The sequence below is a fragment of the Pezoporus occidentalis genome, unplaced genomic scaffold (assembly GCF_034315485.1).
Source record: "Pezoporus occidentalis ecotype Australia unplaced genomic scaffold, CSIRO_AGI_Poc_V1 ctg11, whole genome shotgun sequence".
NCBI lineage: Eukaryota > Metazoa > Chordata > Aves > Psittaciformes > Psittacidae > Pezoporus > Pezoporus occidentalis.
The window spans coordinates 11372584-11386508 of NW_026912886.1; the positions used below are offsets into that span (position 1 = coordinate 11372584).

The 13925-nt window shown below is 47.0% G+C and overlaps 1 protein-coding gene across 18 annotated transcripts in view; it reads right to left on the reverse strand.

The window, feature by feature from the left end:
• The window catches only part of AKAP13 (A-kinase anchoring protein 13), a 216828-nt gene that overhangs the window by 98969 nt on the left and 103934 nt on the right, over positions 1-13925 (reverse strand). For 17 of the 18 annotated variants that reach the window (XM_062630927.1, XM_062630889.1, XM_062630917.1 and 14 more), the window contains 2 exons: positions 9063-9252; positions 2875-5755 (listed from right to left, as the gene is read on the reverse strand). In XM_062630927.1, coding sequence (XP_062486911.1) covers positions 2875-5755; positions 9063-9252 — 3071 coding nt within the window. Of the gene's footprint in view, positions 1-2136; positions 2303-2874; positions 5756-9062; positions 9253-13925 lie in introns of those variants that run through there. The other variant, XM_062631018.1, reaches the window with a different exon arrangement.

A 13925-nucleotide genomic window follows, 5' to 3' on the forward strand; every position in this document is an offset into this window, starting at 1 on the left:
GAGGAAGGAAGTTGGAGTAAGTGCTTTTCCATAGGGAAAATGCCACTGATGAGAATGAGGTGAAGACTGATTAAACTCAAAACGATACACTATTATTCTCTCTGGCAATGAACATTTTCTTTAAATGCTGAGATCTGCAAGAGACACACTAGGGATATTTCTCCCAGGAGGACAGCTAGGGAGCACTGATTACAGTAACTCTTAATTTAAGATGCCAAATGCCAACCATACAACCAAACCTTGCTGGGGTCACTTTCTCCTAAGAAGCTGCATCTATTCCGAGGTGTTTTGTCAGCATAAACACACACCGTCTCTTCCCACCCAGCCTGCCTGTGGTATGATTTCATATCCTAACTGCCAGCTTTTTTAATGAGTAGCATTTATCTGCCTGACTTGCAAATAATGTGCTTGCAGAACCCATTACTCAGCAGTTCTGAGTCTAAAGCTAAAAGCATGAGGAGCTGCCTTATGTAAGTGGGACCTGCCAGCTTCGTTGCCTTCCTTCAGCACTGTGACCAGCCACTAGACACTGGGCTGGATAAGGAAATCAGTCCTTTGAAGTCTCTGTTTTGGGGGTAGGCTGAAACTAAGTGAAGGCAATGAGAGAAACAGGTAAATATTTGAAAGCAATTTGACAATATAAATAAGAAACTAAAAAACCCTCACTGATTTGGAGCAATGGCACCAGCAATTATCAGCCAGTTACTTCTCCGATAAATCAGAATGACAATAGAACCCTCTGACCACACATGTTCCTGAGGAACAGCCTTGTGACCTACCCTTCCTTTGGGAAGGCTTTATTGTAGTCTATTGAAAAAAGATCTGATTCATTCTGAGCACTGACGACTCCTGTGTGGCTACAAAACACTGCACAGACCTAGGCTGCAGGGAAAGCTCCCCGGCATCGACACAGCAAAGAACAACTTACGCAAAGAATCGTAGGCTGCCACTGAACTAGTACATAGAATGCACTACCCAAAGCTTTGACATCAACATGAAGCACGTACACAGCAGTAACAATGAGCAATAAATCTGTTCTCTTGAATTACTGCCAAATCAGAGTTCTAGATGCTGCCTTTTAGAAGGTGAGTTTCAGAAATGTTTCAAATCGTGAGCTTGGATTCATAGCAGTCACTTGGCTCTGCTTTAAGTCAGTATTTGATTTGGGCTTCCCTAACATTTTGCCTGAGAAGTTCTTAAAGAGAAGATATTCTAGCTGAAATCACATTGCAAACAAACAATTCTTCCTTATGGAGAGGTCAGACTGTTATATTCTAAGACATTTTACTTTAAATCAGTAACAGGATCACCTCCTTTCCCGTACCCTAACACAGAATGATTCCTTATTATTACTTTCGTACTTCAGTTACTACCTTACTGGAATGCCTAGTCCCTTCTCCTTTTAAAACCTCACCTAGACAGCATCATGCCTCCAAGAATCCAGCCAGAGACACAGACCTGGACTGTATGGATGAACCCAGCACCACGGGAGGCTCCCAGAAGGGGCCCTGTCAGGTACTGACTGACAGCCACTCCCGTCCCATTGAACTGCCGAACTGTCACAGCACTGAAATGCGTTCTATCTGAAAACAGCTTTCTAATCCACCTTTAAATCCTCCTACTTATTTACCAGTGACCTCCTGAATAATGTCTACTGGTGACCTCCTGACATATAAACTTCCTAAAATACCAAACTCAACACAAAAAGGATTTGCTGGACCCACCCCTGTGCCCCCATATAATCTCTTCCCCTGCCCCCAGTTATTCTGCTATCACACATCAGGACCAAATCCTCTTCCAGCATCCCATCCTGCATTTAGACTGAAGAAAGAGCTCTCAGCACGAAAGCAGTGGAATAGCTTTACAACCTCATGATTTATATCAGACTTCATTTTAATCATTTAAATGTTGTTTGGTTGGTGCACGTGAAGCAAGAGGCACTGAATCATTTTCTCATAGCAAAGAAAAAAAATGGGAACTGAAAAAGTTCAGCTGCTCCCATTCAACAGCTGCCTGAACAGGTGGAATACAGAGATCAGATTAGCCCCATGCTCCAGCACCAAATTCACCTCTGATTTAATCCCAGGCTGGAGCAACAAACCCAGTCCTCTTTCATTTACCCCTTTTTGCAGTTACCTGGTGATGTTTTCTATTACCTCCTGTTGCATGAGGCGTCTACGCTGCCCCTCAAATCCCACCGCTCATCCACAGGGAACACCGGTCCCGCTTCCCAGCAGCAGGCAGAACTCATCATCCGAGCTCCAGCACTGCTTTGAAGGCAGCAGAAAACACCACCGGCTGCTCTGCCTGACAAAAAAAAGCCTCCCAGGCCGGAAAAGGCGGCGGGGGGTAGGGCTCGCTGGTTGAAATGACCTAATGCTGCCAATTGGGAAGTGCCTTTGTGCAGTTCAGAAGGACACTGGCAGCTGGTTCAAGCAGCCAAGCAAAGGAAACGCGACAGCGCGCAGTTGTACCCTCTGACTCCTCGCGAGCAAAAGTAAAGGGGAGAAGCAAAGGGATAAGCTAAGCAAATCAATCCTCATGCCAGGCGTGAAAGCTTGTAACTTGAAGATAAAGTGATCCAAATAGCTCCCTCCCATTCATTCCTTCTCCAGGGAGGATTCACATGCTAGAAATGCTACACAAATTCACAGGAGGTGATGTCCTGTCCCTACCTCCAGCGGCAGCCAAGCAACACGAACGGGAAGTTTTAACTTCAGATTTCTTCCTTCTCAGAGGAAAAAACCCTAACACCTACACTTCCTCTGCAAGGCAGGCCTCCTGCTCTTACTTCCCTTCCTTTGCTGCTGAAACAGTTGAGGCACACCTACAAAGGGAAAACTAAAAAGTAGGAAGCCAAATGATTTCTCCTACCTGTAACAGGCTCAGCTCGTTGCACTGCCAGGCTGCTGTTCCTCTTCTTTGTCAAGGAACTTACATCCATTTCTCCATCCAGGCTGGCTCCCACATCCACTGCAGCCTGGGGCTCAAGCCCTGCTTTCTCTGTGGCTGGTAATTCAGGGGAACAAGGTGTCTCTGCTGCAAAAACCACTGCATCAAAACTCTTCACCATTTTAGGACCTTTATCCAGAGACGAGCCACCATCTGCCGCAACCAAACTCTTCACTCCCACATTTTCCAGTGACTCAACAGCACGTAAACGGCACGAACACGGTGAGAAGGGCGATGCAGGTACAGCTTGACTTTGCTCTCCACTGGGCCCAGCTGAGACCTCCCCCTGAGCTGCTTCTGCAGCAGGACCAGCGTCGGTCTCGCTGACAGGACAAACAGTGTCGGTGCTGGAGTCGCTGTCACACGTGGGCTCCTCTGCAATGGGCTGAAGCGCTGCGCGGGGAAGCACGCTTTCCTTATCCTCCTGCTCTTCTGGATACGTTGCAATAGGAGGTATTGTCACCGGCCTTAACGCTTCCTTACCCTCACAGGCATCGCTCGGGGCTCCCATTTCTGAAGCATCCTTTAACTCAGGGGTGCCGCTGCACAGGGAGGTTTGTTGCAGGGTTTGACTAGGATCATGTTCCTGGTTCAGCCCTGTATCTGGACCAGGGCTGTATCTGCTCTCCACACCCGGTGACTCACCTGCTGATGCAGGTCTGTGCATGATGCCTTCTCCTGCACCCACTGCCCCAGCCTTGCACACTTCTTCAGCACAGACTGCCCCTTTCAGCCCAGCATCCGCATCGCTGCTGTTTGCCACAGCCCCCCCCTTACTGCAGACAGAGGGTTTCACAGCAAGAAATTCCTCCAACAAAACCTGCTCCCTGCCGCTTGCACAGGCCTCCTGCTCAGGCTCAGCTTTGCCTCCTTCAGCCTGCTGTGAGAGGCTCTGCTCTGGAGACCCCTCATCCCCTGCATGGTCCCCAGGCCACCCAGCAACAGCAGCTACGCTGCCATGCTCCCCACCGTGCTGCCAGGCCAGCTCTGCCGAGCCTGCCGCTGCCGCCACTGCTTCCTGGTTTTGTTGAGGTTCTCCAATGTGAATTGCAGAGGGTGTGCCCACTAAATTATCCTCTGCACAGTCTGCGCCCTTGGCACAGGGAGCTAATCCAGGGTCATTACCTTGCAGAGCTGCCTCCTGCCCCAGAGGTGCCACTGCAGCATCTCCCTCCTGACTCACAGAGGGTCCCTCTCCTCTGGGTGATTCCATCTCGCCATTCAGCCCCTCCTGCTCCAAAGTACTTCCTGCTACCTCAGTTTGTGCAGGCTCTTTTTCTGTCAGGCATGCGCTTGCAACCTCCGGAGGGAGCGATGCAGGCTCTTGTTCGCTCTCTTGAGCAGCATCCGGTTTGAAGCTGTCGCCCATTTCATCTTTAACAACAGTTTGATCAGCACAAGGGCAACCGCCAGCAACTTCCTGACCTCCGCCTGAAGAATCTGCGCTTCCTCCGTCTCCACTGCTGCTGGTATCAGTTCCTACTGGCTCCTCCTCATGGGCTTCACTGCCCTCCATTGCTTCAGCCACACGTTCAATGATCTTACTGTTCTCCTGGCCACATGCAGGTTCCTCATTGCTTCCATTAGATCCACCAACATCATCGTTTTCAGGTTTAGCATCAGGGCCATTAGTTTCTACACTGTCTTCCAGTGAGGGCAAGCTGGATTTCCTATCCATGCAACCTGCTTCCACCTGCTCTTCTTGCTCCCCACTCTTGCCACTGATTTCCAAACCAGAAGCAGGTTGTGATGCACATGCAGGAACCTTCACCCCATTCACTGCTGGCAATGCTGCCCCAGTGCTCACAGTAACATTCCAACTTGCTGTGACATGGGCATCACCTTGGCTTTCCAAGAAGCCACTGTTTACTTGATTAGTGCATGAGTCTGCTCCAGTCTCCTTGTTATCAACAGTCTTGCACAGGTCATCAGAGAGCTCTCCAGTGCCAGCATCTGCATTCGTATCATCACATGCTGGTACCACTCCCACATCTTCATCCTCCCCATCTGCATGCTCAGTACCATTAAAAGCACTCAGTAAGGGCTGAGCAGAACTGGATGACTCTTCCTTAGCTGGCAACTGTTGCTTTAGGTTTACAGTCCTCTTTTCACCGGCCTCAGCTATCCCACCCTCTGCCTGCTGCTGTCCCCCAGCCCTCTCTGCTGCCCCTGCACAGTTCCTGCATTCAGTTTGGCCCATAGCCACATCCACGCCCTCCAAGGAAGCTGGGGTTTCACCTGCAGTTTCAACCACAGAAGCAGCTGAATGCTCCTCAGCACCTTGCGCTTCCTGATGGGGCCTGTCTTCACCGCACAAGCCAGCTTGATCCAGAACAACTCCAGCAGATGTCATTCCAGCTTCCTTATTTGTATTTCCACAGGACGGAAGATTTACGGCACCATTTGCACTTGCAAACAGGCTCCCCGTGCAGCCCTTCTCACCCGATGCAGCCCCAGAGCCTTCAGCGGAGGTCAGCCCCTCCTCTTCCTTTTTACTCAACGTCACATTTTTACTTTCACAGAAGCACTCTGGGTTCTGTGCATCCCCCAGGCTCAGCAAGTCATTTGGCACATCATTAAAAGCTCCCAAACTCCTGCTGTTGCACCTCTCCTCCTGGTGTGTTTGGTCTGAGAGCTGCCCAATGTCCAGATGAACAGGATCGGATGGACTTTCCTGCCTTCCTTCTCTTGCCAGTTCTTCCAGGTTCTGCGAAGTAGTCGTCGGGTAACCATCTGGCTCTGGCCCCTTAGCACAGCTGTCTCCAGAATCTCCCAGCACAGGCTCTGAATGCTGCCTTAAACTCTGCAACAACACAAAAACAAAACAAAAAGAGATCAGTTTGCTCTGTCACACATTTACACTGCCTCCACCACATACAAGATCTATATCTACATAATCCCACCCCATGCAACTCCTGCTGCCTCTGAACCTCTACCTGGTGCTGCCTGGGACGGTGTTACAAACATAACAAAGTACGTTATGTGTTGGTTTTGTTATGCAGTAATACTGAAATCCTTAGAATGAGAGAACGGAGAGCATCTGGAGGTCATCTAGTGCAGCCTCCTCATGAAGCTGGACTATCGCCAATGCAATCAGGTCAACCAAGATTTTACCTTGCCAATCCCCCAGAGATACTCCTCCCATGATGGAGTACCAGCACCATTCTGGGCAACCTATTCCCATGCCACGCCATCCTCCCATGAAGAAGTTTTTCCTAGGAGCCAGCCTGAACACCCCGAAGGTGAAATTCATCCCTCTACTCCCTTGTGACACCATCTGCCACCACTGAGAACTGTAATATTTGTTATTGCTCCTTAAGCAGCTGTAGTCATATTTCTTGAGTGCACTTAAATTCAAGATCAGTAAACAGCAGAATTTAGTCTATCAAATAATGCAAATATATATACCTGCCTAGTGCCAAAGGGCTTGAGCAAATGCTGCTTAAGAGCAAATTCAGATCCGCCCAATGGCACTCCCCAGTTCTCATCAGTATTGCTCATTTTGTCCATATTGATGGAAATACTACTTCAGACACGGGAATGGGCTGATGATGTCCAAACAGGACTGAACTAACCATGTAATCTATTCCATAATTGAATGCATAACTGAATATCTGAAATTTAATTCCCAAATAATTAAATATCTAAAATTTATTTCCTAAATCATTAAATACCTGAAACTTTTTTCCTAAATGGAAATAAAGACCAGAAAATTCTGACATACTATTTAAATTACTACCTGCAGCACCATGGAGCAGTAGCAACATATTCAATTCCTTATCTGCATTTTCCTTCCAGAGCCTGCTTCAGCAAGGATCCCCCCAATCTTTTAATAGTTCGACACAATCAAACCTTTACTTAAAAACCCTCATCTGTTTCGATATCTCCTTGTTTTATTCTCTTTCTGCAGCACACAGATGTTCACATCTTACAAAAAGTGACTACTTAAAGTAATGAGTGACCTCAATCCTTCAGTGCACACCCTGCAGAGCTCCCTTGATCTACTTGGGGTTCTGCACTGTAAGCTGGCAGATGTCATGATGGTTTCCCTCTTAAGGGCCGGTGACTCTCCACAAATACAAAACCCCAATGAACTATTTCAGCTCTGTTACTTTTTGCATCTATTTGTAAAAGTAGTCCCCAAAACCACATGCAGCCTCGCAGCCTAACTTAGGTCCCTAAGTTAAGTTTTAAGGTCCGTAAGTTTTAAGTTCTCAGAGAAAAAGAATTTCATACCAAAAATATCAGCTTAAACACCTCTTTTCTCCCCCAAATCCTAAAATGGCCAACATGTTAATTGATGCATCACAGGGAACTTCTGGATATTGCATATACAAGAAGTAGTTAAAATCATCCCTGTTACATTGAGGATATTGTGTTTACTCATCTTTCCATGCTCTGAGGTTTGCAAGCGATGAGCACAACTGAATCACTGACCACTAAACATACTTCTGGTGTTTGCCAAGATCTTCTATCAAAATATTCCGGCTACCCAGCTCCCCTTTATGCTGCCACCCAAGACAGGTTAGCATCAGAGACAGGCAGCATGGTATCTCCATCCATCATGTGGCACCAGAGACAGGATGCAAGGCTCTGCATGCAGCAGTACTCACAGGCTGCTGCTATTATTTGCAAGAGCAAACAAACAGGATCCAGCAGTGTGCTGGCTGTCTGATGGCTATAACCCTGCAGTGCAGCACAGACTGTGATGCTGGTTCCCAGCCAGGATCAGACAGACACAGACAACACAGCCAGGATGGACAGACAGACACAGCGATGCTTGCTTGAGAGGGTCCACAGCAGCCCCAGCATCTTCACTGTGAAATCACTCTGCCAAGAGCCTGAAACATAGAGCCGTCTCCAAAGGAAGCCAACTGGCTTTTAACTGACCCGAAATGAACCTAAATGAAATAATTACAGGGCCGCTTTCCAAATTCAAATCAGATTAGATGTGAAGCGAAACAGTGCTGGAAAGAAAAAGTCTTTTTCTGATTTCATTGTCAGGCAAAATGTACCCATCTGGCACTTGCACGAACAAACAAGCAGCGAGCTGGATGTGCCAGCCATGCTTTAGTGTCTTTTGATGGAAAGAGGAAATGATTTCATGGTTAGCCTGGGTTTGCAACTCATGTCATCAGCTCCTGTTGAGTTCAGGAGTAATTAACATCTCAGATACCGAGGGAAGGGTGAAAACAGCCCAGGGTGGCCCACACCTCAAGCTCCCCCCCAGCCCACTGCCTGTAGACAACAACTCTCCTCTTCCCTATTTAAAGGAACAAAAATAGCTTGCTATTTAGATCCCCCACCTCTGTAACAGAGCTGATGAAGGAAGACCCACAGGGGATGCCTGCAGAGCAAGACATGGAGCCGTTTCTGAGAAGGGGCACAGAAGTGAGCTGCTGGTTGACCTTCCCATCCCAACCAAGACCCCGTGGCACTGATTCTAAAGCAGAGAGACGAAGCCCTTCCAAAGCCTCATGGCTCCTGGGGACCAATTACTGTGGAGTCTGAGAGGAGCACAGTGAGGGGACCACTACGGACATGCACTTCATGTGGCCAGGGTAGGCTTGCCCTCAGAGTCCTACACCAAGGTGCTAAGGAAATAGCTGTTTTCTCCATCACTTGCTCCAGAGACCTTCCCCTCAGGGTCTCTGACCCTGAACAGAGACATACCCATGGTGCTCATCCCCTTCAAACCCAGCCTCACCCCAGAGCCTGCCTTATAATGACAGCCACCAGACAGGCTGGATGAACACTGTGCCTCCAGGGAGGTTTCCTTGGCCATCCAAGTGGGTCCCAACCTGATGCAGAGAAAGGGTGGGAGCAGAGAGAGCCCACAAGGCCAAGCAGAGCCAGCCTTGCACAGCCACAAACCTGATTCTCTTCTGAGAGACAAAGTCTGATGCCTAATACAGCTTTATCAGATCTCCCCATGCTCAAATAGAAGAAAAGAGTCAGGTGTCCACCTGGATGTTTGACAGTGACATCCAGAGAAAACACACAGGTAAATATGCCCCTGTAGGGTGCCTACATACGTAAGACCTCGCCAGATGCCAAGCTGCAGCCAGCCAGCTCCATTTCTCTTTAATCCACCTCACCCTGTTCCTTACCATGTGCTGATGGCTCTGCATGTGCATCTGAAGGTGCCGTATGTCGCTTTCCCAGTTGGCTGCTTCCCCTTCCTTGGTTTCAGCAGTCAGCATGTAAACATCAAGTCCACGGTGGTGCTTCACGCTGTAGTCCCCCGAGTGCACAGTGTGAGACAAGGTGCTCCAGGAGTCTGGTTCCCTGGCTTCCTCTCTGCAACAGAATAAGCACAGGTTAATCTGCAGGCAAGGAGAGATGCTGCACTGCAGGACACACACACACTGTTCTTCACTCTGGACATCATCTAATCAACAGCCTGAGCAGAACAGAGCGCAGGCTCCAGGGCCAGACAGACAAATACACACGCACACTTCTTGGTCTTGAAAATCAATGTGATTTACAGTTAATGCCAGCCACGAGCTTTATTTCACAAGGTCCTTCTCAGGTAAAGACCTGAATTTTATTCCCAGACTATAAGAGACTGGCAGCAAAGGGCACAACAATTGCTTTCTAAAGTAAATTCATTGCAGGTGAAGATCACCAAAGCAGAACAACAGACACCTGAAAGACAGAACTGCAGGGACAAGTTAGAAGGAATGAGGGTAGTCACGATGCAGGTGCTATAAGTTCTACACCAAAACCACATTCTACTTTGCTTCACAAACACCCAACAGCCACCAAATCATAGCAATTCTTTCACTCACGAAATGAATTCAGCTTGCTTTGTGAAACTGCTTCTGTGCAAGAAGGTCTCAATATTGTGAGACAGTTGTCCTGCAGCACTGTCATGCATTTTTGTATTACCAATGAAAAGGAAAGAAAGGAAAAAAAAGATGCTATTATAGGTCAGAATGAAAGAATACCTCAGCAGTTACCTGCATTCAACAGAAATTTCTACTCAGTCATCTCTTTTTGAATGTCAACCCCTGATTTTGCACAAGCTTGTGACTCAATGCAGTAATTCTTCAGGTCTCGCCACGCTGCACAGCAGCTCTGCTGCCCCTCTAAGGGGGTGAGGAAACACTTAATGAGGTGTTCATCTAAAGCTTCAGGTTTAGAGTTTTCATTCTGAATCAGAACTGATTCAGGAAACCCAAAACCTATTTTAACCAACCCAGGACAGAGCAGCTCACACAGCACCACATCAAGCCCTGCATCCCCCTGGAGAGATGCAGAGCCAAGAAAGATTGTTACCAGAATGAGGGCTTACAGTGACCTGCTCAGGGGTGTGAGAAGTGGAAACTTCTCTGCCTTCCTTTTACCAGGGCTGCACCTACTAGGTTGGGGTTAGACTAGATGACCATTAAAGTTCCCTTCCAACTCAAACTATTCTATGATGTCCTTTCTCCATTGTGGAGACCAGCCCCTGTCACAACAGGTATCCCCAGATCTCCCTTTGCAGCCAGAGATTTGCCTAGAAAGGAGAGAGCTGTGATTGCATGCAAATGATTAGGAATTCAAGAAGGTACATATACAGCAAGTATTAATGCGGTAAAATTGCACACAGATTTCAGCATCATTGCTGATGGGTTTCTTACTGTAAAAATAGCCAATCTTTCTAATAGTCTACCTAGGAAACCCCAGAGCTACCTCTCTGGGAAGCCAAGCGATTTAGAAAGCATAATGGGCAAGTTATGATCAGCAACAGGAATGGGCAGAGTAGGATGGGGAAACGGTCGGATGCTTCACCATATGACAGAAACCTGTGCAGATGATGGTGGTAGAAACCTCTGTCCCTGCTCTGCCCCGCCACAACCACCCTCCCCCTTCTGTGACTCAATTTGGGTTAAACCTGCAAGGAAATTCAGACAAAGCAAACCTCTGACTTCAGCCATTCACCATGTAACTCAATTGACTTCAGCAGAATTACTCCTGATTTAAACAGAATCAGTATTTCCATAGAGAAACAGAAGGAAGTGTCCAGTTCTTGGTGATGATCAGTATAAACCCACAGAGGCACTGAAGTCAGCTGAGACATTACAAGTGACTAAGGAAATGACCTTCCTTTATCAAGGAAACACAGTGATTTCTGTCTGGAGTATTTTTCTTTTCAGCTGTCATATGAGAAACCACTGTACCCAGGGCCACCCTCAGTACAAAGAGGCAGTCAGCACAAACCCCATGTTCACCCGCTCATGGGAACAGCATCAGCCAGTTTAAAGAACAGAGCACCATGAGTCTGCTCCACTTTCTCATCAGCTTCAAGGACACTTATGAGCATCTTCAAACCATTACCTGCAAAGCAGCCGGCATGACTTGAGCCTTGAAGGACCCTCAGTGGCTTCAAAAACCTTTGAATCTGGAGCAAGATGACAGGCAGAGTGCCCTGTAACACTCTGTGCATGCCAACCCCTCCTGCAATCTGCCACCTTCACACGGAAGGCTGGATCAAATAATCACTTCTGCTTACAAAGACAGCATTTTCTTTTCATGTTCAAGCTGCTGATCTGTGTTACGCTCTATAAAAGGCTTTAAACCTTTTGAAAAACCAAGATCTTCATTTACTTTTCACCACGAGGGTGCTGAGGCACTGGCACAGGGTGCCCAGAGAAGCTGTGGCTGCCCCATCCCTGGCAGTGTTTAAGGCCAGGTTGGATGGGGCTTGAACCAGCCTGCTCTAGTGGAAGATGTCACTGCCCATGGCAGGCAGTTGGAACTGGATGAGCTTTAAGATCACTTCCAACCCAAAGCTTTCTGTGATTCTATGATCTAAACCCAATACATCTTAGAAATTTGACAGAACTTCAATGCTATTTGCACAAGTACAGAGGTTAACAGAGGCTTTGTACAGCCTGATCAACTTCACACACACAATCTTTAGTGACACACAGAGCACTAGTGCACACAATCACTTTCTTTCTGCTCCTTGTTTCTGTAACCACCAATACGCATAGTATAGGAAACTCACAAAACATGCAACTAGAATGTGCTAGACGATGGAGCTAGGTTTTTTTCAGTGATGTCCAGTGATAGGACAAGGGGCAATGGGTGTAAACTGGAGCATAGGAGGTTCTATGTGAACATCAGGAAAAATTTGTTTACTGTGAGAGTGACAGAGCACTGGAACGGGTTGCCCAGGGGGGTTGTGGAGTCTCCTACGTTGGAGATATTCAAGGCCTGCCTGGACAAGTTCCTGTGCAATGTACTCTAGGTTACCCTGCTCTTGCAGGGGGGTTGGACTAGATGATCTTTTGAGGTCCCTTCCAACCCTGGGGATTCTGTGATTCTGTTTGTAGATGTTAAAGATACTTAACAAACACAGCATTCATACTGCAGGTGTTTGAAGTGTTCCAAATGCCCCAGGAAAGTAGAAAAAAGAGTTTCTACATAAGCAAATTGTACAGATCACCTGCTAATTTGAATACTTTTGATGTTGAACTAAAGAGTTAAAGTTCACCTGATGCAGAAATTATGACTAACCCCTTATGGTGCTTTGCACCAACATGAACTGCAGTGGGTACAGACACTGAACTGATTTCAGGACAGCATAACCTGCCCTTCAATATCAGATCAAATATTAAACAATTGGATTCAAAATCCTTAAAGCTAACTTCTCAGCCCATTGACCAATAACACACTATACAGTAGGAAACCACACAAGACAGAAGGCTGGCTTGATACTTCAATGGCTGTTTGAAGATGCACCTATTCTAAGAGAGCACATCCAGCATTTCCTATAGCCTGGTCAGGATGTGGAGCTGCAGGTCCAACACAGAACTCAATGTCAACTTGGAGTCTCATCAGCAAACAAAAGGAATTTAAGGTGAATCTATGAAACTCAAGAGCAGATGCCATCTGTTGCATTTAAATACAAACGCAGCAGTGGAGACTACTTCATCAAGTGATTCTTTTCTTTACAGCTAAAAACAGCACCTCAGATCAGGACACAAGTGATCTGGAAGGAAGACTTGTCTCTGCAGAACATCTCCATATGCTGCAAGCGAGTGTGACAACAGACCCTGTAACAGAACCCTGGAAAATCACTTGCCTGCATTTTCTATATATGTGTATATATATATATATGGAGCTGGTCTATCATCACCACCTACCAACCACACAAGGCTGTTCAGGGCTTACGACTCCTGCCGTTTCTGGGATCACCTCTGGATCAGGATTGCTAAGGAGGGGAATCATTTTCTTCTCATATCTTACTAAATCTTCTTCTCAAACCTCTTCTAAATCTCTTTTTTTCTGCTGCTCCTCACAGGCCTGTTCACATGAAACTCATCTCCCAGAACTTCCAGTTTCCAGGCCAGATATCAGAGATGGTAAAAAGCTATTTCCACCATACAGGCAAAGCTACTTCTCTCTTCTGTATTCACAGGTGGATGCATACAAAACAAAGGAGAGGAAGGAGCCAACGAAAACACAAGCCTTTATCAGGATGTGGGAAAATATTAGGAAGTCAGTAAAAGCTGGAGCATGCAGTGGATGAGTAGGTGGAAAACAGAAACACAAACTCTTCCTGCTCCATCATGTTCACACCTGGCTCCCCCAGGTCCCCCCAGCTCCCAGTCCGCTCCTCTGTTGTGGCCAGAAGAAACCCACAGCACCTCAGCATCTTTCTAATCATGATGATCAATGAAACAAAGGTGTTTCAAATGGTAATCTTAAAGTTCAGCAATACACTGCTACAAAACCAGACCCTGTCAGAACACTGCTCCTCCCACGCTTTTGTAGCTAACAAGCATCTTCTTAACACACAGATGTCCTGTCAAGTCCTCTTCACTGCCATTCTAAGGTCTTTGAATCCCCCTTTAAGTGTTAACTTTGTTCCAGCACTTATGAAGTCAACTGTTCTCATCTCCTATGTTCTGTTCTCAGACGGTAGCAAGCCACATACTAAACCTACTTCCCAGGAGCCTGAATAGCAATCAGGACACCTT